Source organism: Telmatherina bonti, assembly GCF_933228915.1.
Source record: "Telmatherina bonti genome assembly, chromosome: 8".
Lineage (NCBI taxonomy): Eukaryota > Metazoa > Chordata > Actinopteri > Atheriniformes > Telmatherinidae > Telmatherina > Telmatherina bonti.
The window spans coordinates 31,049,660-31,074,424 of NC_136626.1; the positions used below are offsets into that span (position 1 = coordinate 31,049,660).

Below are 24,765 nucleotides of genomic sequence, written 5' to 3' on the forward strand. Positions count from 1 at the left end.
TAAAATTGCAAGGTTGTGCAAGTCTGTCGGAAAATATTCACATGAAATGAAGTGTTCTTTGCAAAGTCATTAAAATTTATTGTGTTTGGTGGTCTATCTGCCATGTATGAATAAGTAAAAATACATCATTTGATGAACAGCATCAATGTTATACAGACGTCATTCATCTGAATATTGGAAATGATGCTGATGTTGCATTGGTCTCTAAAACTGGCAGCATTCATGAATTTATTTTGCAGCAGCTTTAACTTTGTGTCTGATCTCATATTAAAGCTTTAGTTGGTAATCTTGCTCAGAGACATTGTTTTTTTACTCTGGGTGAACTGGTTCCTTGTCCTGATAATACTCTATACATTTGGTAATCATGAACAATAAGAAATATATTTAGACCCCTCAGTTTACTGTAAATCTGTAAAAATTCTGACCAATCCAAACATTCAGGCCAAAATGAAGTTGTTAATTTCTTATATCTCGTAAGCTTCTTCTCCCGGCTCCCCTCCTCCCCCTCCAGCAGTGCATACCTGATAGCCACACCCTGCATATAAACAGCGTGTTAGGATGAAAATACAAAGTAGTGAAGAAGAAACTCTGAAAGCAAACATGGCTCGGTTTATTTGCCTCCTCCCGCTAAACAACCGAGAAAGAGAAAATCATTGGTGGAAAAAACTGCGAATAAAAAAGCCTTGGATCACACAAGGATCAAAACCAGAGGGGGAGGAGCCAAGACAGGGCGCCACTTTCAAACCTTGCTAGTTCCCCAACATTACCTAATCCAGCTTGAAAGTTGCAGAGTATTTTTCAATGCAGTTCATTGCAGTTATTGGTTTTCAAGTTTAGGTTTATCAATAAGGCACATTTATGAAAACTTTGTTTGCTGAATGTGCTGTACAGATGTAATAAAAAAATTTTTTAAAAACTATAAAAATGATTGTGCGAGTGCCTTTTTTTTTTTTTTTATAAATTTCAGGGGAATCCCTGAGTCAAGCACCTGTCTCTAAACAATCTAATTAATCTGATAAACTCTGAAATTATAATAATAATAATAATAATAATAATATTATTATTATTATTATTATTATTATTATTATTATTAATAATAATAATAATAATAATAATAATAATAACGCCCTGCGATGGACTGGCGAGCTGTCCTGGGTATACCCTGCCTGTCACCCAAAGCCAGCTGGGATAGGCTCCAGCTTCCCCGCGACCCTGAATTGGAATCAGCGGTTCAGAAAATGAATGAATGAATAATAATAACAATATTATTATTATTAAATTATAGTCGATGTCTCCATTCATTGAGCCCTCCAGATAAGTGATAATACCATTTTTTAATCATTCTGCTGATCCTCATGATCTCAGGGAAACTTTTCCATCCAACTTTGTAGGAATTTGTCATTTCCCTTCTTCGTTGTGCCTTGCTGCGTCTCTTGTTCCTTGTTTGTTTCTGATTTGTTTTATTGGCCTATTTTTGGCTGGTAATGGTGCCAGAACGTGAGTGTCTGGAACATTTGAGGCCCAAAACCAGCCAGCAGGCTGTGATTCGTCCACAACTTTTGGATGCAATCCATCCTGCGTAGAGACATGGTACAAAGCCTCATGGGAGGCCAGTAAATGGCAAATAGTACCAACAACAATGATCTTTTCAAAAGGGAAAATAAATGATGGCATGCTTGCCCATTTGGACAGCTGCTTTTGATTTGTACCTGCACCTAAAATTTAATTGCCTTTAACCATTAAGCCTTGTTTATGCTGCAAACAGTAGCAAGTTAACTGGTATGAAAACACACTAAATCGAAGCAAAACACCACTATTACACTAAGATGCCACTCAAAGCAGGCTGTATTCCAATCTGTTCTGATCAAAGAGATATACAGTCCTCCACCAGGGTTGAGTGAGCCAACGCTGTGAGTCGGCCATTGTTGAGTTTAGCCTCTGTGCTGCAAAGAGCTTTACAAAGTCTTCCCACTCAGCTTCACTCAGCTCAGTCTCGATTCTGTACCGAAGACTTCCATTTCCTGCTCTGGCGCCACAGCATGCAGCTAACAGCAGCTTTTACAGACGTCTTGAAGGGACCTAGTTACGCTGCATGCTTCCTTTGGCACGTGAAAAAATATTCACATACCACAGCGTACACAGATTGCACTGTGCACACGGTTCAGGACAGCATCCTGTGGTGGATGTGTAGAAGGGAAAACTACAACATGCTGTTCAAACTAAAAGGCTGTTTGACTCTACACAACTGAACTCAGAGGAGGTAAATTGATGACAACCTGGAGAGATCCATGACAGGAGTGAAAGATTGCCATAGTTGGCGAGCATATGCTTGACTCCCCTCAGAAACTGCATTTTTTCAGCTTGATGACTTAAAAACATTAGTTTCTGCATGAAGAATACTAACACTTTACCTCAAAAGCTTACAGTTCAAGCCGCTAATGTGTCTGTAGGTGCGTTTCCATTACACCTAGAATTGCACAAAAACCAAATATTGCAATAAAAACGCTAATGAAAGCACCTACATTTAAAAAATGACTTAAATAATAAAATAAATACCTTTTTACACTCTCATGAAGTGGTTTTTCAGAAATTTTGTTAGGGAACTATATCTCAAAAGTGTTACAGAAACACTTTTTTTCTCAGTAATGTATCCCCAGACGTGTGACCAGCTCATTTACGGTAAAGATGGCACGGTATGGAACAAACAACAATGAATTTCTAAGTTTTAGAAAAGAAAATTTCGGAGGAAAGCTTCAAAAAGCCTCAGCAACTTCTCTGCAGCATGTAGAAAACAACCCTACGTGGTACCTAGGCCGCAATTCTCGCAAAATCTCGTCTGGCTGAGGCTTATGCGCTACATACTGTTCAACGGAAACACCTGCAATTCAGAATTGTTGTTTGTCAAAACTTATGAATATCGCTTTTATTATGCAAAAAAAATGTAATGGAAATGCAGTTTGTGACTATATCTGATGAAATGAGCAATAACAAGCAGACTCCTCACATGAAGAGGATGCGAGCCAAAAAAAGAAAAACATGAGAAAACACTGGAGATCATGTACTGTTTGTGTGCTTGTCCCCCCAGATCTCTTGCTCTTTCTCTTTTCCTTTCTTTGCCAAAGTAGCATAGCAACGAGTACCTTCTGAGCGAAAGTGTGAATTGCTGAGCATGGCACGCTTCTATGAGATCCAGCAGGATCAAATGAACTTGCGCTAACAGAGGTGATGGTGGTAAATAAAGCAAGAGATGAAAAAGAAGGAGCTCAGTGGGTTGCGTTGCAACAGCCCCTTACTGTGTCCTTTGTTTTTCTCACAGAATGGGAAAGGGAAAGATCCCAAACACTGTTTGGCAGTTCAAATGAGTGCAGCTTGGAGAGGTATTTGATTTCACAACGTTTAAGAAGAAAAATGTGTGGTGAGATTGTGTTTGAACAGTCCTCAGGGGGTGAACGGTTGGCTGGGGCCTGAGGCTGGAAAGAGGCAGAACGTGTGCCTTCAGTACAAGTTCACTTTCAGATGATAAGGATGCAACGGATGCTGATGTCAAGCTTAGCAGTGTTAGGTGTTGCTTTATTTATTCATGACAAAAGAGATGACAAGTAAACCGGAGTTGCTGAGTTTGGCCTTTTTTGTGTTAACCCTCCAGACTGTCATTTTTACAACAGTAAAGGAAGATTTGTGGCTTTGGCCTCATGCTTTGACAGTATTGCGTATTTGGCTCAGCGATGAGTTCCTCTGGGTCAGACAGCATCCCCCAGTGGGCCCACCACAACGTCTAAAGCCCCTCATTCTCTCAGCCTGTTTATCTTGGTGGAAAGAACACAAAGCTCTTCATGTAAGAAACTCTCCTTAAAATGAAATGTGTCCATAGAGGGCATTTACAGCTTCATCTGACACAAACCTGCTTTCTTTTGTCAACAATCATTTCCTTCATAACGTCATCTCAAGCTTAATCGCTCTTGTAATATCTGAGTATATTTCTCAGCTATATCTCTTCGCTGCCTTATTTTTCACTTTTCCCATCACTCTGTGAGCCAGTTGCCTGTTTTCTTTCTCTCAGCCTTTGAATTCCATGCTGTTCATCAGACAGATTAGCTCCACACCCTTGTTTTATAGGTCTGTGAGATCACCCTTCTTGTGTAAGTGGCCAGTGTACTGTGAAGGGTCCTGTGATCTACAATATGTTGGACCACAGCACCGTTCAGCCATCCAGATGGGCTTGACTATTCAGACCAACTCAGACAGGCTCGCAAAAAACAGGTCACTGCACCTAAACATTGCGCCAAACGTTGCTTCATTAAGTGTGTGCGACTGATGGAGAAGGGGAAACACTTCAGTACCCATATTAATCCAACAAAAGAATGAAACAGCACTGAGCGTTACTTCAACTTCTTACACAGCTGTAAAATTAGCAAATGGAACAATGAGGTCACACGCTTTATATTCCTGCTATTTAATCATGTATACTAAACTTTGTGTGAAAAGTAAGGAAATTTGTCTTTGGCTGATTGTTTCTGTGTTGTAACAATGAGACTTGGCAATAAATGCTGTTGGAAGGAATGTTTCTTTTCCTTTTAAGTGGTGCCATATTTGTAAACAAAATGCTTTTCTGGGATGAGCAGGAGAGTTGAGTTTGTAGGTTGCAAAACTTGCCAAGTCATCTCTGCCAGAGCCAAACGGCTAATTCTGCTATTGCCCTATTGATACCCCCGGTGCTGACAATCACATGTCTGTTTAGAAACACGTGTGAGCATGAACCCTACTACAATCTTCAGTTTGGCTGTGACCGAATGTCCACACTAGTCCCAAACCCCCCCTTTACTACACAGGGCTGCCCTATATAGCACGCTAGGTAGCGCACTCTGTTGAACACAGCTGGCTGTTTTCTTTGTCGCAGATCACGTGACTACCAGCTGTCGCCATGGGAACCATGATGCATCATTCCAAATCCAATCCAAACTTGTAAAAATGTCCTTAAATTGTATTATATTATTTCTTTGTTGCATATTTATTCAAACAATAAGCACATAAAATAAATGATCTATAGTTTTTTTCTTAACCTGCTTTGACGTTCGAGTTGCTTGCGCCATTTTGAGCTCCTGCCCACTATACATTGTGGTCTATGTTGACCAGTCTAGTGACCATCAATGTATCTACTTTTATAGAGATGTATTGTGGGTAATTTTGGGTGCACTATTTTTTTTCTCTCTGGACATTGAGACACACCTAGAAAAATGTTGTGAAAAATGTTATTGGGCTCTATGTAGGTAAGTAAGTAGGTAAGTGTGTGGACATTCGGACTCAGCCTTTGTTTCTGCTCCAAGCATGCTATGTTTGACCTGTCTGGATCAGGTTCATGCCATAAGGAAACTTCATGGTGGTTCCACAAAACTTTCACAAAACCAAGTTACGGCATTATTTGGAGTGAGCCCTACTTCCATCTCCAAATGGTTCCGGTGTCTGTAACGTGTGCACTGAAACCTGCCCAGAGCAGTTGGATCGTATGGTCATGTTTGGGGAAGATGCATAGAAAACTTTGCTGATTGCAACAATGACAGAGTAACAGCTTTTGGTGGAGGCAGTGTGATTGTGTGGGGTGGCATCTCCCTCACTGGGAAAGCAAGGTGTGTCAACATTGGAGAAAATCTCAGTCCAGAGAAATGTGGGGAGGAGATTCTGCAACCAATAGTCTTCACCATTTGTCCACAGTCAGGAACCAAATTCTGTCCTCCAGGAAGACGGGGCTCGCCACTCAAAATTATTAATTTTGGGAGTGGAGATGTGCCATCACCAGTGCAAATGTGTCTTGTTTCTTCAGATTTCAATGATCAAATTCAGTAAACAACATAGTGGTTATACTGTTTGGTACTGGAAAAAATGAGATAATTCTGCAAAATAACAGACCCAAACATTAACTTACTGTCGTGACAAGCAGGTTGGTACAGTAGAAGGTGGAGGAACTCACTTTGTTCAGGTTTTTTTTTTTTTAGTCTTAAGGAAGTGGGAGCCAGGAGGCAGTTGGCTGTGTGGGCTGGCGGGTGTAAGTAGGTGGAGGGTGGGCAGTCAGGTGAGCAGCAGATGTACGGTCAGATGCAGCCATGGGTTATTGGGCTGCGCAGAGGCAAACTTCAGGATCCGTCTTCTGGTAGCGTAGCAGAGATGGCAATCTGGCAGAGAACTGCTGCAGCCCTCAGCCTAATAAACCTGACTCCATATTGCCAGATGCTGGAAAGGTGTGCAGAACATGGCTGGAGCAGCTGAAGTGCCAATAACCTGCAAAACCCAGCAGGACAGCCCACCCAGCACTCCACCTGCAGCTGAAACCTAACAGAGTAAAGATATTTCCAGACCAGCCAGCTCCTCCACAAGAACGGGATGTTTTACATGGGTCCATCCTGCACACTCAACTCTGCTGCTCATCCCACATATACATTTTTCTTACAAAATGGCCAAATTTAGGAGGGAAATAGACAGCTTCCAACAGTATAACAACCACAAAGAATAATCAAACACAAATGTCCCTACTTGTTATGTAAAGTTTAATTTAATGCCGACAGAAATGCTCATCAGTACTAATGAAACTTTGATAAAAATGTGACATTCCCAGCAAACGCTGGAACTAAACAGCGAATAATAAATACATTTTGATTTTTACACCATAACTACTTTTCCATCTTTTTCTGTTCACATAATGATCTTGAACAACTTCACCTTGTTATAGCGGGACTATAAAAATTGAATAAAAAGCTGTCAGTCAAACACAATGAAAGTTAGAGATGTTTTTATCTTGTTAAAGGTAAATATAAGTCGTTTTAAGCAGCTGTTTGCTGTGTTGTTTCTACCTGAATGAGAGGTTGGAGCTGCTTTGTTCTGCGTAGCAGTCAGTCCAGTCTGACATGGATGCCACCGGATGTGTTTGGGGATGTTTAGAACAAACCATCCTCCAGGTGTTAAACTTACGTAAAGAGGAGATAGCCACAAATAATTGTTAAATAATTTTTTCTTTGCACAATTCAGATTTCCCAGCATTTTGTTCAGACTTTAAAGACACACTATAGAAATTATGCCATTTTCCCCGTCACGCGCCCCATGTCGACGGCTAATTCAACACCCCATCTTGCATCCTTCCTGACCTGTTCGCTCTCTCCAACCAGAATTAAATTATCTTAATATGTCTCTGTTTTAATCTTTTTGCGTTTCTTTGCTAAATCAGAGACGTTTTGTGTTCAAAACAGCCAGTTTCTCATGTTACCCTGAAGCCAAACATCACATTATGTCCTGGTTGTTAAGTTGTATAGTATCGGTTTCTCAGCCTCAGGATGCTGCTAGGCAGCAGCGGCTCTAGAAATGCACATGATAGATGCCACTGTGTCATCGAAATAAGTCCGGGACGCGGAGTTTTAAGGTGAGAAAGTTACGGAATGTGTCTTTAATAAACTTAAAAAGGACTATGGTCACAGTCAAGGCAGGATGATCCAATGGGCACTATGGGCACAGTCCCAGGGGCCCATGCCCACTTGGGGTGCATGTGGGGCAAACACCAGCAGTTTGGACATAAAAGAAAATGTATATAAAAGCCAGATAGTTACACCACAGTTTCCATTGTGTTGCTACTGGTACCACTGGCTGAGAGATGTTAGAAATGTCGTTTCACAGTGTATCATTCACAATTTTCACAATGTTGCGATGGGGAAGGGGGCCTCTGGAACACTCTGGGCACAGGGCCCTGTGCACTTTTAATCCGGCCCTGGTCACAGTCATTATAAGGAAAGAGTTGGAGATGCAGATTTCAAAGCTTTCTCCAAACATCAAAGGTCATGGATCCTTCTAAGCAGCAGCCCAGTAGGGCTGCTATACTTGTGCAAAAAGTGCAGATGAAGTGCACATGATCCAAATGTGTCCGAATCTTCATTTGTCTTCTGAAAACGTTTTTTTATGACAAATTTGTTGCATTTAGATAAGTTATACCGCGCAACTGCTTTAAAAGTGTTCCCGTGTTCCAGCTTTCTCACTTTAGACTCAAGAAATGTTTGTTCAGGAGAACCGTTAAAGTCAATCTGAGGTGTGAAAGGGATCCAGCTCAGGGATCTGCATGTCCGGTTGCTCGGGACAGATTTCAGGCTTTTTCACAAAGAACCTTTGCGGAGATGCTCAGTTTTTTGTGCATGAAAACCTTCACAAATATGAGCCTCATGCAGCATCTTTCCAGCAGATTTACTGTCAAAAATATACAAATGAACATCTAAACAAGCCTGATGAGTTTTGGAAAGTTCATGCCGGAAAGTTTTTGACTCACTCTGTTAGAACGGTGCCAGCTGTGAGATCCAGGGCTGATTCGATGCTCTGGGTTTGTGTTGCTACCAGTGTCACAAGGAATATGTAAGGGGCAAAGAAATGAATGGATTCAGCTGAATAACAACACAATTTTTCAGTTTTAAAGTAAACACCAGTCTGCTTGTCCTTAAAGATGATGCTTCCAGAGCAGCATAATGATGGTAACCATAGCTCATAGGACTACCTCAGGAGGCGCTACGACCTTCGCAGGTCGTTGACTAAAACACAAACTATGAACCTCTGAACAGCAGGGCGTGTAAGATATCCTAACACTTTCAGATTAAAGGTTTTGTAGGAAGAACAAACAAAAATCACCCAAAAAACTGTCATGATGTGGTGGTTTGTGTCTTTCCTTAGTTCAGGTTTACTGTTTTATTTTGTAGTTTTTCCTGTTTGGTTCCCTTGTTTGTTGTTTAGCTTTATTGATTTCTTCATTGAGTTCACCTGGTCTTGTTTCAGTTCATGCAGTACACCTGTTTCTTGTTTGGTTCCCCAGTGTATTTATACCCCTTAGCTTTAGTCTTGAGTTGCTGGATCATTTTGTTGTACCTTGTTGTTAGTCCCCTGAGTGCCTTTGTTAGAATAAACCCTCTGGAATCTGCATCCCTGTTTCCCTGATCTCTGCATGTGGGTCCACACCTTCACCTTCCTCACCGCCACCCCATAACAAAAACAAAAGCTGAACGATTTTTAAAGCTGATAAATATTTTACTAAACAAACACAGTCCAGACGTATTCTGAGTAAATGCCCCCCTCCTGTTACATCATTCAGGAATAAACAGACTTGTGATGAACATTGAGGGGTCTTGTTGTCGCCTCATATTCCATCATCATCAGAATATCCATGACTTATAGCTCATTCTTGGACCAGTTGTTTTTAATATTTTTCTGTGTTGTATCTGCAGGCTCTCGGAGATTCTGATTTCCCCACCGTGCTGAGGCAGCTGCTGCCCTTGATGAAGCCCCGCGGAGGCGAGAACAGCTCATCCTCGGGGTCGAGGGCCGGGGAGGACGAGTGCGGACCCGATGAGCTGATCCTCCTGTTGGTCTATCTTTACTCCCTGGCTGGCGAGGCCCAGCACATGGACCGGGACGCTGAGCAGAAGCTGGAGAAGCTGGAGAGGGAGCTGATAGGAGCGCTCACCCTGGTCATCACAAGGGAGAAAGAGCTCAGCCCTTTGCTCCAGAAACTCACCGGTGAGGAACCGCTGTGCTTCAGCAACACACACATTCTGCTTCAGCAACACACACATTTTGCCAGACGTGCTGTAAGATGGTGTGAGCAGCTGTTTATTTCATATCTGCCTGTAGTGCTGGTAATGGGAGGATTTGTATCAAAATCCTCACACCTCATCCTTCTCCTGCACTCCTTATTACACACTCTGGTGCGCACACACTTGTCTGTTTTGCAAGCTGATACACAAATAGTAAAGTGTGGGAATGCCTGAACCTTGTGCTTATGGATAAGCATTATGGAGAAAAATAATCCTTAACTTTAACCTCTGCTGTGACGGTAAAATGTTCTCTGACAACCTAAAAACATCCATTATTTTATTATCCATCCAATGAGCATCGGTGGCTGTGGTTGTCTGCACGCTCTGGATTTTTCTTGGCACGTCAGTGCAACATTAGACGCTTTCCTTTTTGAGCTGAGCTGGTTTCTGTGTGGTGGAGCAGATCAAGGCCAGCTCATGAAATGAATGAGCCGTCTACCTCCACACCACAGCCAGCTGTACCTCCCAGAGTAATAGCATCTTTTAACCTTGAGCCTTTAACACACGGCCTCCTCCCCCCTCCTGCCACACAGTTCATAATTAGCCCTACTTTTAGTTTTTGTATCTATGAGGTAGATCAGCACACGCCCTGAAATGATACACCGAGGTTCCATCTAATGTTGCGTAAAGGTTTGTGTTGTGTAAAAGGTTTGTAAATCTGCGAAGCACTCATAAAGAAAAAAGACAGCCAGACCCCCCTCTTTCTCTCCCTCTTCCTGTCCGACTTGGCTAAGTTCAGAATGGAGGGGCCTCCTGGCAGGCACAGGCTGAGAGATGTGGCTCATGTTAAAAACCTGACGTTGTTATAAACACTTCATTGGAAATAAGCCTGTCAGGGTGTGCCAGGTGTGTTTAAGACTACGTGTGTGTATGCGCTTGTCTCGGCCGTTCAGAGGACTGTGGCTGTGCGTGCAGTCTTTTAAATGTGAGCGTGTTTGTGTGTGCACGAGCGTCTGCAGGAGGGGTTTTATGGCAGCCGATGAAGTGGTTGACTGGGGTAACATGAGGAAGAGGTCGTCTCTCTCGGTATCCAGAGCAAAACATTGATTGTGATATTCTCCCCAATTAAAGGGGTCAAATGGAAACCAGACGTTGTCTGAAACCTGGTTACCATGTGAACAGTGTTTTCACAAATTCTTCTATTTTGTTCCCTTTGGCTGCAGCAAAACCCTAAGCCCTAGCTTAGTCAACACACTGCAGATACTCTTACACACAGTACATGCACAAACAGGGTGCACAGACACAAGAACGCTGTACACAGGCAGGCTGGGACATAAAAAGCAGGACAGGATAGTGCAACAAACCCAAAGTTTGCTAACTTCCTTTTTCTGGAAACTTAAATGGAAGAGGATCTTTGGCAAGTTGTGTTCTTTGGACAATACCGCACTGTAGTTTTGTGTTCTTGTGCATGTTTCTTGTCAACTCTTGGGGTTAACTTTGTAAATGAGTGAAAGAAATGGATGTAGACACCTGGTTTGTTTCTAAACAGTGAAAATGTGCAAATGACTTCCTTCTTTCCTACTTAGTTGTGTCTGTGCCATGGATATTTGTCCAAACTAGCTAAATATTATTCCTCACTTTTAACATGCAATTTTTAGGGAAATTTTGATGATTTATTTGTGATAATTTAAGAGAAAGCAGTTGTAACAATGTGTAACAGCTAAACCTGAGGTTTCAAAGGTCTGCAAGGATGTTGATTGGATAAACTGAAGCCAACTTTTTGTTGGAAGCTAAGCTAACAAGCATGCTAGCTAACAATGGTCAAGCTTTATGGTTGCGTAAGTTTTTTTTTTTTATAATAAACGAAAATATCAGAAAATATTTAGAAAAATGCTGATTTGCTCAGTAGTGAAAGACCAGACACAACTGGCTAGTGAAGATGCAGTAGAATCAGGATGCCAAAGTCCAGTCCTCGAGCGCGACTGTCCTGTATCTTTTAGTGCATCTCTTCTACAGCAAACCTGAATCAAATGTTGTTTTGAGACTGAGAAAAATAGCATAATGTAGTGAAGGGACAGTTGCACCTAAACTAATAATTATAAAAAGAAAAGTAATCATTTTGTCATTTGCACATGTGATTTTGAGGCGACTGTAACTACCGTACATTCACACTGCAGGCAGAAGGGATGCAATTCAGATGCATGTCTTCAGTTTTTAAATGTCATAGTTCGTTGAACTTTAACGCCATTAAGTAAAATAGACGTCACATTTGTGCCCCTGTGGAGGTGAGAGGTGTAAAAACAGCATGCTGTGTGTGAATATCACATCTTCTTAACAAGTAGGTCATCTCAGCGCTGTAAACTGTTCTCACTGGAGTCTGAGTCCAGTCACATTTACATGGAGAAAAAAAATATAATGTGGATAACAACTCAAAAAGAAAATGCCTATTTTGTTTTGTTTTACATATTTATTCATCTATTCATATAATTATATATTTACTCATTTGATATAACAGCTTTTGTTTAAAAAAAAAAAAATCTATATATTAGGTAACCAAAATTCTTATTAACGTAATGCAAAAAATCCAAATAAATTAAAAAAAAAAAAAAATTCATCATCTGCTAAGCTGAAATGTAACATTGATCATTTTAAATGCGTAGAGTAAAAGTAACTTTGCTCCTTGCTGGTAGAGAAAACGTGAGAAAATTTTTGCTTTTTCACCAAGAAAAAAAGTCTCAGTAGCAGTTCAATGAAACGTACTATTAAAGGTTTTTAGTTTCCAGTTATAATGTGGCTTATTTTTCCTTAAATAAATTTAACCAGTTGAAATTGGGATTGTGAGCTTAGAAATACACTATCTATACTGACTGGTGATTGAAGAATAAACCCAGCTGACTTTGCAGCTACAGCAGCTCAAGTCATTAGAGCTTATTCCTGGTGTCCCAGTTCCTCTCCAGTTCCCCAGGCTGGAAGTGTTCTGCGTAAGATACAGCACGGTAAAACATGAGAACTTTCTAACACCAACAATATGTTGCTGTAAGTGTCGACTGAGCAACATAAGTCTCATTCGGACAGAGACGTTCTAAGAACTGCGTTCTGAGAACTAATAGCGTTCTAAGAACTGTCCTTCGCCAGAGAACCGTGTCACTTTGCATTCGGACATGAGTCGGAGACCCGATCGCTACCGATCTGACGCAACCATCTGCGACAGTGACGTGTTATTTTAGCGCCACTCAGCAACAAAACAAACCGCGAAGAGGAAAACACCACAAAGGAGCAAAAATGGAGAGCGACAAGGCCATCGTGTTCTTTGTGTGCTTTCGAACCCCCTCTGGATTTCCTCGGCTGAAAAAACGGCCAGCAGGGCTCTGACTTCGTCGTCCGTCCACTTATCAGCTGCGTTCTCCATGCTTCCGTAAACAGTGGTTTTTAAAAATGGCGGGGTCTGACGATGCGGAAATTAAGTAGCGGCGCTCAGCGCGAGGGCGTAGCTATCACCTACGTCAGCCTGCTTCGTCAGATGCGTTCCTACAGAACTAAGGAAAGACCCGGAAGTTGAGTAGGCGCTGAAATGGTTATAGGAACTCAGGGGCATGGTCCCTAAGTTCCGATCTGTCCGAATGCGCCAAAGAACTGAAAAGGTTACAGGAACGTCAAATGGTTCCTACAGTGGGAAAGAGGCTATTGTTAGTGGGACAGAAAACCAACTAGTCAGCATGCCCAAACAGAAAGCTGAAGTTTTTAAGTTTGGAATACAGGCATGGTTTTTATTGTGAAATGAACTTAGATACTATCTAGCTCAGTGTGTCTGCTGTATTGTTGTCTTAGGAAATGGCTTTGATTAGAAGCTCAAACAGTATTTATAAATAAAAAAAAAAACAAAAACAAAAAAAAAACTGGTTCTGCTTATTGCAGACTGGGAAATGAGCTCTTAAACCAAACGCTCCACAGCCAACACCACATGTGGGAAGAGCCGAGTTAGTTGTGGGCAACACTGCCGAGCCAGAGCAAACGATGGGATTGGATGGAGAACCCGGTCTCTCCACACAGCTCCAGTCTTATTGGTCGGTGCGAGACTGTCTGCAGTGTTTGAGGGCGCGGTGTGTGTGATGTGTGCAGGTTGTAAATAGCTTTGAGCATTACAGTTAATCCCTCGTTCTGTTGTGGGAAAATCTACTGGTTAGAAGGTAAAAATGGGGGCTTCTTCAGACTGTGTTTGGATTCATTTCGTGTTGGTAATGATGAATCTTGGCTTTCTTCGGTACAGAATAAAATAACCTCCCTCTTCTATAACGTTTTTCTTCACTCAGCAATGGGGCACAATAGACCAAGAAAGAAAGGCTAATCCTTGGATGTGTAGTTTCCTCAGGATGATGGATCATAATTTTTCTGTCCTTATGTTAGTGTGTGTGTACAGCTCCAGTAGTAAAAATGGGAAGTTAGTGCTGATGCTAATGGTTTACCCATTGCAGTGACAGAGAAAGGAAACAAGGTTTTAAAATGACTTGTGGAGCAAAGCAGGAAAGTTAACCCGAATCGAGCTGGTTTCTCATTGGGTTTGTTATTCGTCCTGTCAGTGGGGTGTGTAGCGGACAAGAGGAGAGCAGGCGGGTTGGACCTCCCCAACGCCACTGTTTGGGTTGGCTCTGCAACACGAGCCAGTTCAGGGACACGAAAGACATCACACATAAGTCTGTCCGCTAACTCTTTGTTAGCCTACTTGCTCAACTTTTCTTCTCTTTCTTTTTATGCTTCTCGTTTTCTCCTTTTTCATTCTCTTCCTTCATTTTTTCCTCCCTCAGAGGCCCCGAAGCCTCAAGCTGGTAGCAAAGGAAATAGAGCATAAGTGGGTCTAATGATTTTGCCTGATTAAATATCTTTCCCCTGTTGCATTTTGCTTATGAAATTAGTCCCAATTATTTTTAATTGGTGGTCCTTCCTTACTTCCTCCCCTGCTATGCAAACACAAACACAGACTCTTATGCACTCATACATATATGATGAGAGAACAGTAGACCCCAGGGTGACCAGAGCAGCCGGTGGCGCCGTGCTCACTGGGTCTCTTTGGGTCTCATCAGCAATACAGGCCACACACAGTTTTGATCTGACCATCCTCCCAAGCGTTGCAGCCCACAGCGTTCTCCCAAGTCAGCACTGAGGTTATTTCTCTGCACTGTCTCCTTGTTTTGTAGCAGCTAACCCACACAGACTGGTCACAAAACCACTGACAGAATGTTTAATGAGTGAAGCGTTTGGTTTGTGCCCCATCATGTGGACATTAATTTGGCAGCTTTCACACATGTACTCTACAAAAGTGTCGTTTTTGCATCTTGCACTCCTCATACTTTTCATATTCCAGCTGGGAGAGCAGATTTCCAGCAGAAAGCCTCCCAGTGCGATGCACCTGCAGGGGTAGCACCTGCTGAAACAGAGTTCAAACAATCTGACCGTTATCAAAACACATCACATCCAATCAAATCAAAGTTTATTTATAAAGCACTTTTCATACAATACGATGCAACAAAAAGTGATTTACACATTTTTAAAACACTGCAAAGAAAAACCCATCATCTCCGCCCTTCCCACACACTCAAACATACACACCCACTCACACACACCCACACCCATTTGCAACACCTACCTTAATCATCATGCATGCTCCTATGTGTTGCTGGGCACATGGGAGCCCAGTAAGGAAACATTAAGGAGTCGACCAGCACACAGCAACAAGGGCACCAGCAGATGTTTTCATGAAAAGACCAGTGACATGAAAGGCGCCTTTGCGGCCAACTTGAGACCCAGCGCAGAGGGCTCCCTCTGAGGAACACCAGAAATACTCTAAAATTAGTAAAAGCATAAAAACAATTAAGTAATAAAGACTTAAAAAAAAAAAAAAAAAAATCGAATTGTCACAACTTTAGGGCATCAGCCGCCTCTTTACCTCAGCAGCCTCCACAGGATGCTCCATCCCAGGACCTATAGACACAGATAAGCTTTCCCTTCCATTTGTTATGTTTCTGACTGCACTAACAATATTTTCTATGAATATTTTTTACTATTTTGCTCCAAAAGCCAAAGGTTAAAAAGTAACATATACATGATGACACAGTGCGGAGGAGATTTTCTCATTGAAGCGCCCCCTAATGGCGGCTCCAATGGCATCCATCTCGCATCCTACCTGTACTCCAAGCTCTCACCAGCCAGTAAAAGTCAGTTCATTGTTGGCTCATGTCACATCTCTTGCTCTGTCACTTTGGGTGGGGGTTTCCTCCAACATTTCCAGGATATTTAATTTTTAATTTATTCACCAGAATTTCTGGTAATCTGCAGCAAAGTTCCATAAAATTTCACTCTAATCAGGTCGATGCCACTTGCTGCTGCAGCGGTCGGACACACTTCGGCTGTTGTGGTCCTTCAGCTTCTTATAATCTTAATTCAGTTTCTTAAATTTTCCATAAATTTGCTTAATGTGTGTGCCCTGCATCGACTCTGGCAACTGTCCTTCTAGTCTTACAAAAACACACTGTGGCTTTGAGTTTCCAGCTCATTCATCCACTTCTTGTTCCTCCATTTTTTTTTAAAAATCAAAACACTTAAGTTAAAGTAGAAGAAGTAAAATAAACATGCTTGATTCCACACACCAGCTTATGTGTACGGCTAAAAGAAGTGTGGAACGCTGCAATTATGATTCACCAATCAGAGCTGCACACACCCCTCCCTGTCAAGTGTTCCAGGGAATCTGAAAAGTAAAACTACAACTTTTGTACTTTTTAAGGGAAAGTTTGAGGGTGAGGGAATGCTTTTTGACTGAAGTAATGTCATAGGAAATGCGCTGAAGTATTTTAAAATCCCCAGTAAATGAATTAAGTTTCTATGTTGGAGCTTTTCCTTCTTCTCCTTTTTTAATCGAATAGGGTCATCCTGCGTTTCCTTGTGAATCAGCCACAGTGCACGTTCAGAACAGCCAGTGTTTTAATATCCAGTTGGGAGTGTGTGATGTGATGCGTAAAGCTGTGAAAGTTGTCATATGTGGTTACTCAGCATCCGGATGCAGCTGGCCAACAGGAGCTCCAGGATTATATGATAAATTCCACAAAAGACTCCGAAATGCACATTTTTTATGTCATGAAGTTGCAACATGCTACTTTAATTCAAAGAATGAAATAAAATAACACAAAAAATAGTCATTTTAGGAGTTTATATCGAATATTTGAAAAGATTTTGAAATTTTAAAGGTTCTTGTGTCATATATGGGATAGAAACACCTAAGTTGTCCAAGAAATGAATACATTTACCAAATATAGAACAAAATAGTCGGTAAATCCTGAGACTTTTTCCAGTACGATTCACTAGAGCTCCAAGTATGCATGGGATGAGAATCTACGATTGAAGGCTCATATAAAAAAAATGTGGAGAAGAAACGGGTTACCACCAGTTTACCACTCCAGCAAACTCCTCCACCTGAAGACACATCAGAAGAAGCAACTCTTAGCTATTTATGCTGAATCAGATTTTATCTAGAAAAGAAACTGCATGTTTTTGCTAAAGCATTACAAATGAAGAGCATCACCAGAAACAGGAGCAGCTTCAGTCAAACTTTCTCTGAGCTGCACACGGAGGCCGTCCTGCAGATGCTCAGTTGGAAAAATACTAGGATTCTTTGATACTGGCTTTTTTACCGACATACAGATTTTGTCCAGCTCTCGTTTTCCGACAGCGACATCAACCAATACCAATATTTTTGGAGCAAGTAAGTAAAACTATCTAGAAAGCTATACATGACATCTCTTATATTTTGTCATTTTGAGTTAGAGGAGACTTAGCCGAAGAGTTTGATATATAATATGTGCATGTTGTGTGTAAAGTTATGTCATGAAGAAAGTTAGAACCGATACCGATAATTTCCGATGTTGCATTTTAACGTCGATACCGGCTGGCAGTTTTGGTATGCTGATAATATTAGACATATATGTACCTTACATGTATGCACAACTGTTAGGAAAACATTATGCATGTCTAGAAATACATGTAAAGAGCTCTGAAAGGTGTTACATGTGACTTGCATTCACCACTGGTGCAGTGATGATTTGAGGGGAGTTTTAACCAAGATACACTTGATGCATAATTGATTGATGCATAGACGTCCATTCAAGTGAAAGTCCTTGACTTGTTTTTCGTTTTGTCAGGCTGGATACGCTATATTTATACCCTGAAGTTAGATCAACAAAAAGTAACTGAGCTCTGAAACAGAATCTGTGAAATGATGATTTTCTCAGCAGGCTGTAAAATGCCTGAAACAAAGGCGCTTTCTGTTCACGGGGAGGGTTTCGTTTGCATCATCGTCTTAAAGCGGTTTTTGTTCTGCAGGCTGCAGAAGCGAAAATGATACCTGCAGTGTTGTCACCCAGAAGCAAGCTATCATCTGTAAAACGAGTCCAGTCAGCAGTGGCCACGGTTTGTTGAGAAGATTTCACAGAGCTGACCCAGTGTGTATTTACACCTCTGTTTTCTTTATGGAGTGTGTTAGCGCTCAGCAGAGAACTCCTCTGCTTCTCATTTATTACAGGAAATGCACATCATAAAAGGCTCGTAAGCACTTATATCTCTGCTGGGAATTGGGCTTGTAGAAGGAAAAAGGACACTATCGTGATCCCACACAGACTTGCAAATATATGCTTTTGCTTATAAAAGCAGTGGTGGGAATACATGCCAGAAGCATATACAGACCCGCTCCAGAGGGACCCTAACTGAGACTACAGGCCCGGACCCCCACACACGCGTCAGTGCAGGACTGGGTCAGTTGGTGACCCTTGGTCAGAAGGTCAGAGAAGGAGTCTGTCCAGCACGCTCTTCCCTCTCGTCTTCAGCACAGACACTCATCAGCTCCTCTGGGAAAACATCCATCTATAGTCACAGATTTTGTTTTTGTTTATTTTTCTGGAGATGAAACTTTCACAAAGTCTGGAAACTTTTAACTTCGTGTTAAAAGCATCTCCCCTTTTTACTTATGCAGACGTGCTTTTAATCAGCCCAGTTTAGTTAATTCATATTTCAGATGCTTCCGTTCACCTTTAAATTAAAGTCTTTGCATGATTTTTAATTGTTTGTTTCTATTTCTTGTTATATGTTGTATCACGTAAAGCACATTTATTCACATAAGGATGAAATGCACTTCCACATTCAGCTACATGGCTTTGCCTTCACCCTGCAGGAGGATAGACTGGTGAAATTATCAGTACTGCAGAGTAAATAGAAGAATATGAGCTGAGTCTTTAGAGAAGTGTCGCTGACTGTGTGTGAGCCTGCTTTTTACCAGACCCTCTTGGTTTTACGGTATATCTGTGTTTTATCTGTTGGTGCGGAAGAACTTGTTTATGTTTGAGATTCCAGTCAGCAGTGAAAGATGACCTGTCCTAATGTACCCGCTTTCTTCCCCAAACTGTCCCCTTTCTCTGCCTCCACAACTCCTCCTCCCACAACTCACCCCCGCACAACTTCCTCCACATTTTTTTTTTTTTTTTTTTTTTTATCTGAATCACAGTAACTTTAATTTACTGTCACCTCCCTCTCATCCCCAAACGATCCTTCCCGGTCTTTCTAACTGTGAGGAAAATCAGTTCCAGCGAAACAGTCTTTGCCTTTTGAGGTCTGGAATAACGAGATCCAGCCCGTAGCGCCACTTTCTGCATCTACGCCCTTCAACAGCAGAACGGTCGCGTCTGCGATGGCATCCTGTCCAAGCAGAGGGACTTATCTAAGTGCTGGAAGTGCAACGTGTCCGTTCGGTTCTGCTCGCTTCTCCTGGGTGCAGAACTCCTCCGTGGCCTCGGCAGCAGATGGAAGCTCTCCTGGCGCTATGAGCTGGCCCGGTCATTTCCTGTCAGGAGGCCTGGTGTTAATCAAGGCCTGAGCCAGCAGGAACGCCCCCCCCCCAACTCCCTTACCACCACCTCCTCCTCTTTTTTTATGGCCCCTCTCCTCTTACACCCCCTCATCTACGAGGGAGACAAAGAAATACACTTTTTTTTCTCCCCTCCCCGACTTTCCAACCTAATTTTATATTCTTTTGTCTTCCGTACTGTAATCGCTGTTATGTTTAGCATGAAACATTCTCCATAAACATGGGGGGGGGGGGTATTTAGGTGGTGGTAAATCATGCTTTTGTTATCAAAGTGTCCCCACTGAGAGCTGCAAGACTCAGCCAATAGATAGGAGGAGATAGTAAGGAATGAGCAGAATGGAGTGTTTCTTCAGCAGCCGTCGGGTGTCTGGTCACTTTCTGTTGCGTCTGCTTGCGTCTTGAGGGTTATGACGGGCAGAGCCCCAGATAGGCTTATCTCCACGCTTCACCTACTCACCTGACCTCCCCACTGACCAGATGTAGGCCCTAAAACTGAGGGGGGCCACCAAAGGGAATGTTTGGACTGCAGCCCTCCTGCGTCGTGTTCCTGCTGTATTTTTGTCAATAACTTAACGACGCGCCTCATCTGCAGAGTTCAGCGGTGACACGTAGCTCAGGCTTTTCTGGAAATTCATTTAGAGGACACGCCGGGAGGCGCATCCACGCACGTCCTAGAAACGTGATGGATTAGGAGAGAATCTGTTTAAACAGGGGGGTTCATGGCGTTCTCACATGCAGTTTGTGATTTTATTTTACTTTGAACCAAGGGATTCTCAGGAAGGCACTTCTTACTCGCTGAAATCTTCATCAGTAACAAGAGACGAGTGTCAAACTTACCTTAAAGTGTGGCTGAAGTATCTATAATCTGTCATTTCCACATAATCAGTCCTGAAGTTTGGTCCAGGCTGAAGACTTTTGTGTTATTTTAAATCTGAAGGGCAAAGTTCAGCGTTTTCCTGCAGCCTGTGCTGCCATTTATCCATCAAGACTGTTTTGCTTTGAATTGCCGACTTTTAAAGACGACAATATCGAGATGTTTGCCATCGCCGGAATATAATGGAACATGATGGCAGTGTTTCTGTCCAGACAGGCTGACCTGGCGGCTAAAATAACAGCTTCAGAGGAACTATTTTCTCTGAGCTGTGTAACTGTGCATATACCTGTGTAAATGCAGATTCTGTGTCGGCATGTCTGGACGATACTGTCAGCTAAGTGATCGTCTTTCTGTCAGATCAGAAGGAACAGGCTCTTGTCTCATTCATTAATACTTGTTCTTTTGTTCTCTGGTTCAGACATGTATGACCGAACACAGCAGGTTTCATTACACGCCCATATTTCTTTCATTTAGGAGGAAAAATAACAACTGATGTTACAGCTCAACCAGAAAAAAAGGGGCCACAACTAAGTCATGATTTCTGGATGAAGACAATGCCGCTGACACATCCAGATGTTTGGGTTTCTAAATGCGTTGGGTACCGCAAGCTGAGTGTCATGCAGTTTTTATTGTTTCTGAACAAAGGCAGATATTTTTATCTCATGTCTCCAAATCTTGGGAATCCTAACAAAACCAGTCTAAATCAATCCAAAGGAAAAAGTGTGTGTTTGATGTGAGGGGGAACTTGTTGAGCGTCTCACTGCTGCATGAACACAAAGTCTAAAATGAGCAAATTAAAGATTTTTATCTGGAAATAAAAGCTGATAAAAGGGCAAATAATAAAATCAACTAAGAAGCTTTTAGTTTTAGCTTTTAGCACTTGTTGCTTGCTCTTTAGGTATCTTCTTGGGGTATGTATTCCTCCTTTTATCTCCTTATTAATTGGCCTGTCATATTAGATATAAAGGCTGGTTGTTTCTGCACAAACCTCCATGAGCACTGACAAAACAGTGACGACTAAAATCTGAGGACTAACTCAGTATTTCACACACTCAGAAAATCACTTTCATGCTTTCAAAACAAATGAGCCAAAGCAACATTGATCATGATGGAAGGTGGACGTAACACACCTCACACTGCCATGTTTATGTCTTTATAATGTACTGTATGTGGTCTTCCTGGCAGCAGTTGGTCATCTCTGTGGTGTGTTAAAGTGCTGGTTTGTTTGCTTGAACCATGCAGGGGGGGGTTCTTGTCAGAGCTGATCCTTCACATTGGCTTGCTTAGTTTATGTGTAACTTTTTTTTTTTTTTTTTTTTTTAAAGAATACTGGTTTCATGGTATTTGGTATTATTTCTTTTACCCATATATAACTGGGTGTTAACCACATTTTCCACTGACTGAAAGAAAAATTATTCAATTAGATTGTCAGAATAACCAACGTTATCATGACAGTTGTGCATTGAACCAAAAAACCCAAAACAAAAAGTCATTTTTATATCCCACTCCCTACGGTTACATAAAGGGATTAAATTGAGAAGAATGGAGTTAAATCATTTTGAATTACCATTGTTTTGTTTGGTCTTACATGGAACTAGCCATTCTGAATTGAGGTTAATTCAACTATAATTAATTCCACTTTAGATCAGTGGGTCCTGACTGGACAGGGGCCAGACGTGACTTACTTACGTCTACAAGAAATAATCAAACTCTACTTTCTGTTTCTCTTCTTTTCAGCCATAGCATGGAAAACCACATAATTAGAACCATTTTTGCTTTGATTTTGATTATAATTTTGAAGGACCAGCTTGGCACAGGTATACTACTTCACTTTTTTTCAGCAGCTGAGGAGGAGAATGGAGATAAAGTACTGGAGACGGAAGGCACAAGATCATGTGAAATATGTGCTGAATAAAAGGAGATAAAAGAAGAATAAACCAGTCACTTACTTCAGAATTAAGTTTAAATTGTTCTTTTTCATTCAGAATCAGTTGTTTATACATATATATATATATATATATATATATATATATATATATATATATATATATATATATATATATATATGTATATGTGTGTGTGTGTGTGTTTATGTGTATATATCCAATCCACTTTATTTATATAGCACATTTTATAAACGTAAACAGTTTCAAAAGTGCTGCACAGAATAGAACAAAAACTATTTTACAATACTAAAATATCAATAAATACAAATTAATAAACTTAAAATCAATCCCAATAAACAGGTAAAAACCAATAGATAATATAATTTTTTAAAAAATGTAAAAAATAAATAAATAAACAAATAAAAAGGTATGGTTTATGGTAATTTTTCATCTGTTTCAAAGCTGATTTAACTTTTATTCAGAATTAAAACTCTTTTGTAAACATGGCCAATGTCTTGATCTTAGCTGTGAATTTGACTCTTTCCTATAAGAGCTCAACTGAAGCAGGTTTTTGGCTCTATGAATGGGGATGACGTTGCTTTTCACGATCCTCAGCTTCCTGTTTGTCGTTGGCTGAGTTTCTTACAAACATGTCTCCAGATGAGATCTGACTTGTATGTCCTCCAGCTTTGTCAGCTTTACCTGAGGATGTGATCTTTACATCAGGTATTCCTGGTACTCCAAAGCATGTTTCCAGCTGTGAGGGAGCCTCACATTCCTCGTATTGCCACCTTCAGTGACATCTTCACCTCAACAGCGTTTCTAATCGCTTCTAATTTGCATCAAACCAAAGTTCAGACAACAGATTCAGCGCCTGTTTCTGTGTCATTATGTCATTAACGTCTGCTACAGCTTCATCTTCCGAACCTTTCCTGTCCAGCATCTCCGGTAACACAGCTGCCCTCCTGAATGCATGTTTAGCCGTGCAGCAGCGATGTTGTTTCTGCTGTTTCTGCTCTATCTTTGATGTATAAAAGCCCTCAATCTACTTTTAAGAGTAGAGCTGGGCCATCAACTAATTTATTGCACATTTGGTCAATGTAGATTGGGCTCAAATTCATATTATAAACATTTATACCCTCAGTTTATTGTGGTCAACTCTTTACTGGAAGTTTTTCCAGTTATTTTCCTCTTCATAGTGGGAGATAGTACCTGCTCCGTACAGGCTGCTTGTATCCATTAGAATCCTGCTTTCCTTGTTTTCCTCCCTTTCACCATTATGTCATCCTATCCTCCTTTAGATCTGTCTGTATTTTTTCCCCAGTCCTTCCTCAAACATGCACATGCTCGACAGTCTGCGCTGCATCTGGCGGCTCAGCGCTATCACATCCGACTGGGCCCACACTCTTGTTCCAGGTGGACATCATCCCTCTGAGGAGCAGGGATGGAGGGATGAATGGAGCGGTTGTTATGAACAGCTTCTCACAGAGCGCCGCCGCTGCCGTTATCACCGGCATCCACATAGCGTGGGCGTATAGACGGTGATAATGAGCGTCTGCAGAGAGGACGGCTGCTGTGAGGCCAGCGTAAACTCAGTCCCCCAGAAAATAAACACATCAGACCACGCACACACACACACACACACCTCTTTTCTAACAGCCTCCCTAGCCTTTAGGCCAAAGCTGCCCTTCCTAACACAACTGTAACCCCCCCAGCTCCTTCTATAGCATCCTTAACCTAAAACACACAAACTCCAGACTCTGCATTGAAAGCATTCACTATTTTTAGCTCCATTTAATTTCCCTCTTTGTCCCGTAGCTACAGCCAATCCTCAGAAAATCCACGGTAGCGAGTGTGTTATTTCCAGGATGGGATGTATGCTTTTAACTTGCCCCTTTTCCTGTTTATTTTCCTCCACACCTCCCTGCCCCTCCTGAGACATTCTCCTCACATATTGCTGCTGGAAGATTTCAGTAACATCACGCCTCAATTCAGAGAGTCCTACACAACCTCTCGCTTCGAATGAAACACTTTTTGTCCCAGAGTGTTGACAAAGTAACGTCTGCGCTTTGAGTGTCAACTGCAAACGTTGGTGAGTGTGTGTGTGTGTGTGTGTGTGTGTGAGATATGTCGACAACAACACATGAATCTTGTTAGATAATCATAAAAATTGCTTTTATTTCTTGCTTATTCTGGCTCGTGTGGACACATGGGCGCACACGCTGACAGACATCTGCCTCTCAGGTGGGAGCAGCAGGCCTCTTGTCGGCCTCTTCACATCGCTGCACCAGTCAAGAGTCCCAACTCACTCACATACATCAGCAGCTGCTGCTTCACACACTCACAACATCGCCGACTGAATGTTCCTGAAAGTGAATGGTTTTGCAGTCCACATGTTTTCAGTTGTGCTCCACAATCCTGCGGTTTGCGACCCGTCCGTGTCATCCCGCTGTCGGGAGGTGTGAAAGAGGACTGGCCTGTTGGGTCCTGAACGAAAGTTTCTGGGATTCTGTGCGGCTGACGTGCATTGCAGTGTGTGTGGTCAGCATTTGTGTC

At 41.8% G+C, this 24,765-nt stretch overlaps 1 protein-coding gene across 1 annotated transcript in view; it reads left to right on the forward strand.

The window, feature by feature from the left end:
- scfd2 (sec1 family domain containing 2) overlaps positions 1-24,765 on the forward strand; it is a gene marked incomplete at its 5' end in the record, with an annotated part of 132,307 nt that overhangs the window by 49,917 nt on the left and 57,625 nt on the right. Inside the window, one exon of the mRNA XM_079245402.1 lies at positions 9,240-9,531. Within this exon, the coding sequence (XP_079101528.1) occupies positions 9,240-9,531 (292 nt within the window). The remainder of the gene's footprint in view (positions 1-9,239; positions 9,532-24,765) is intronic.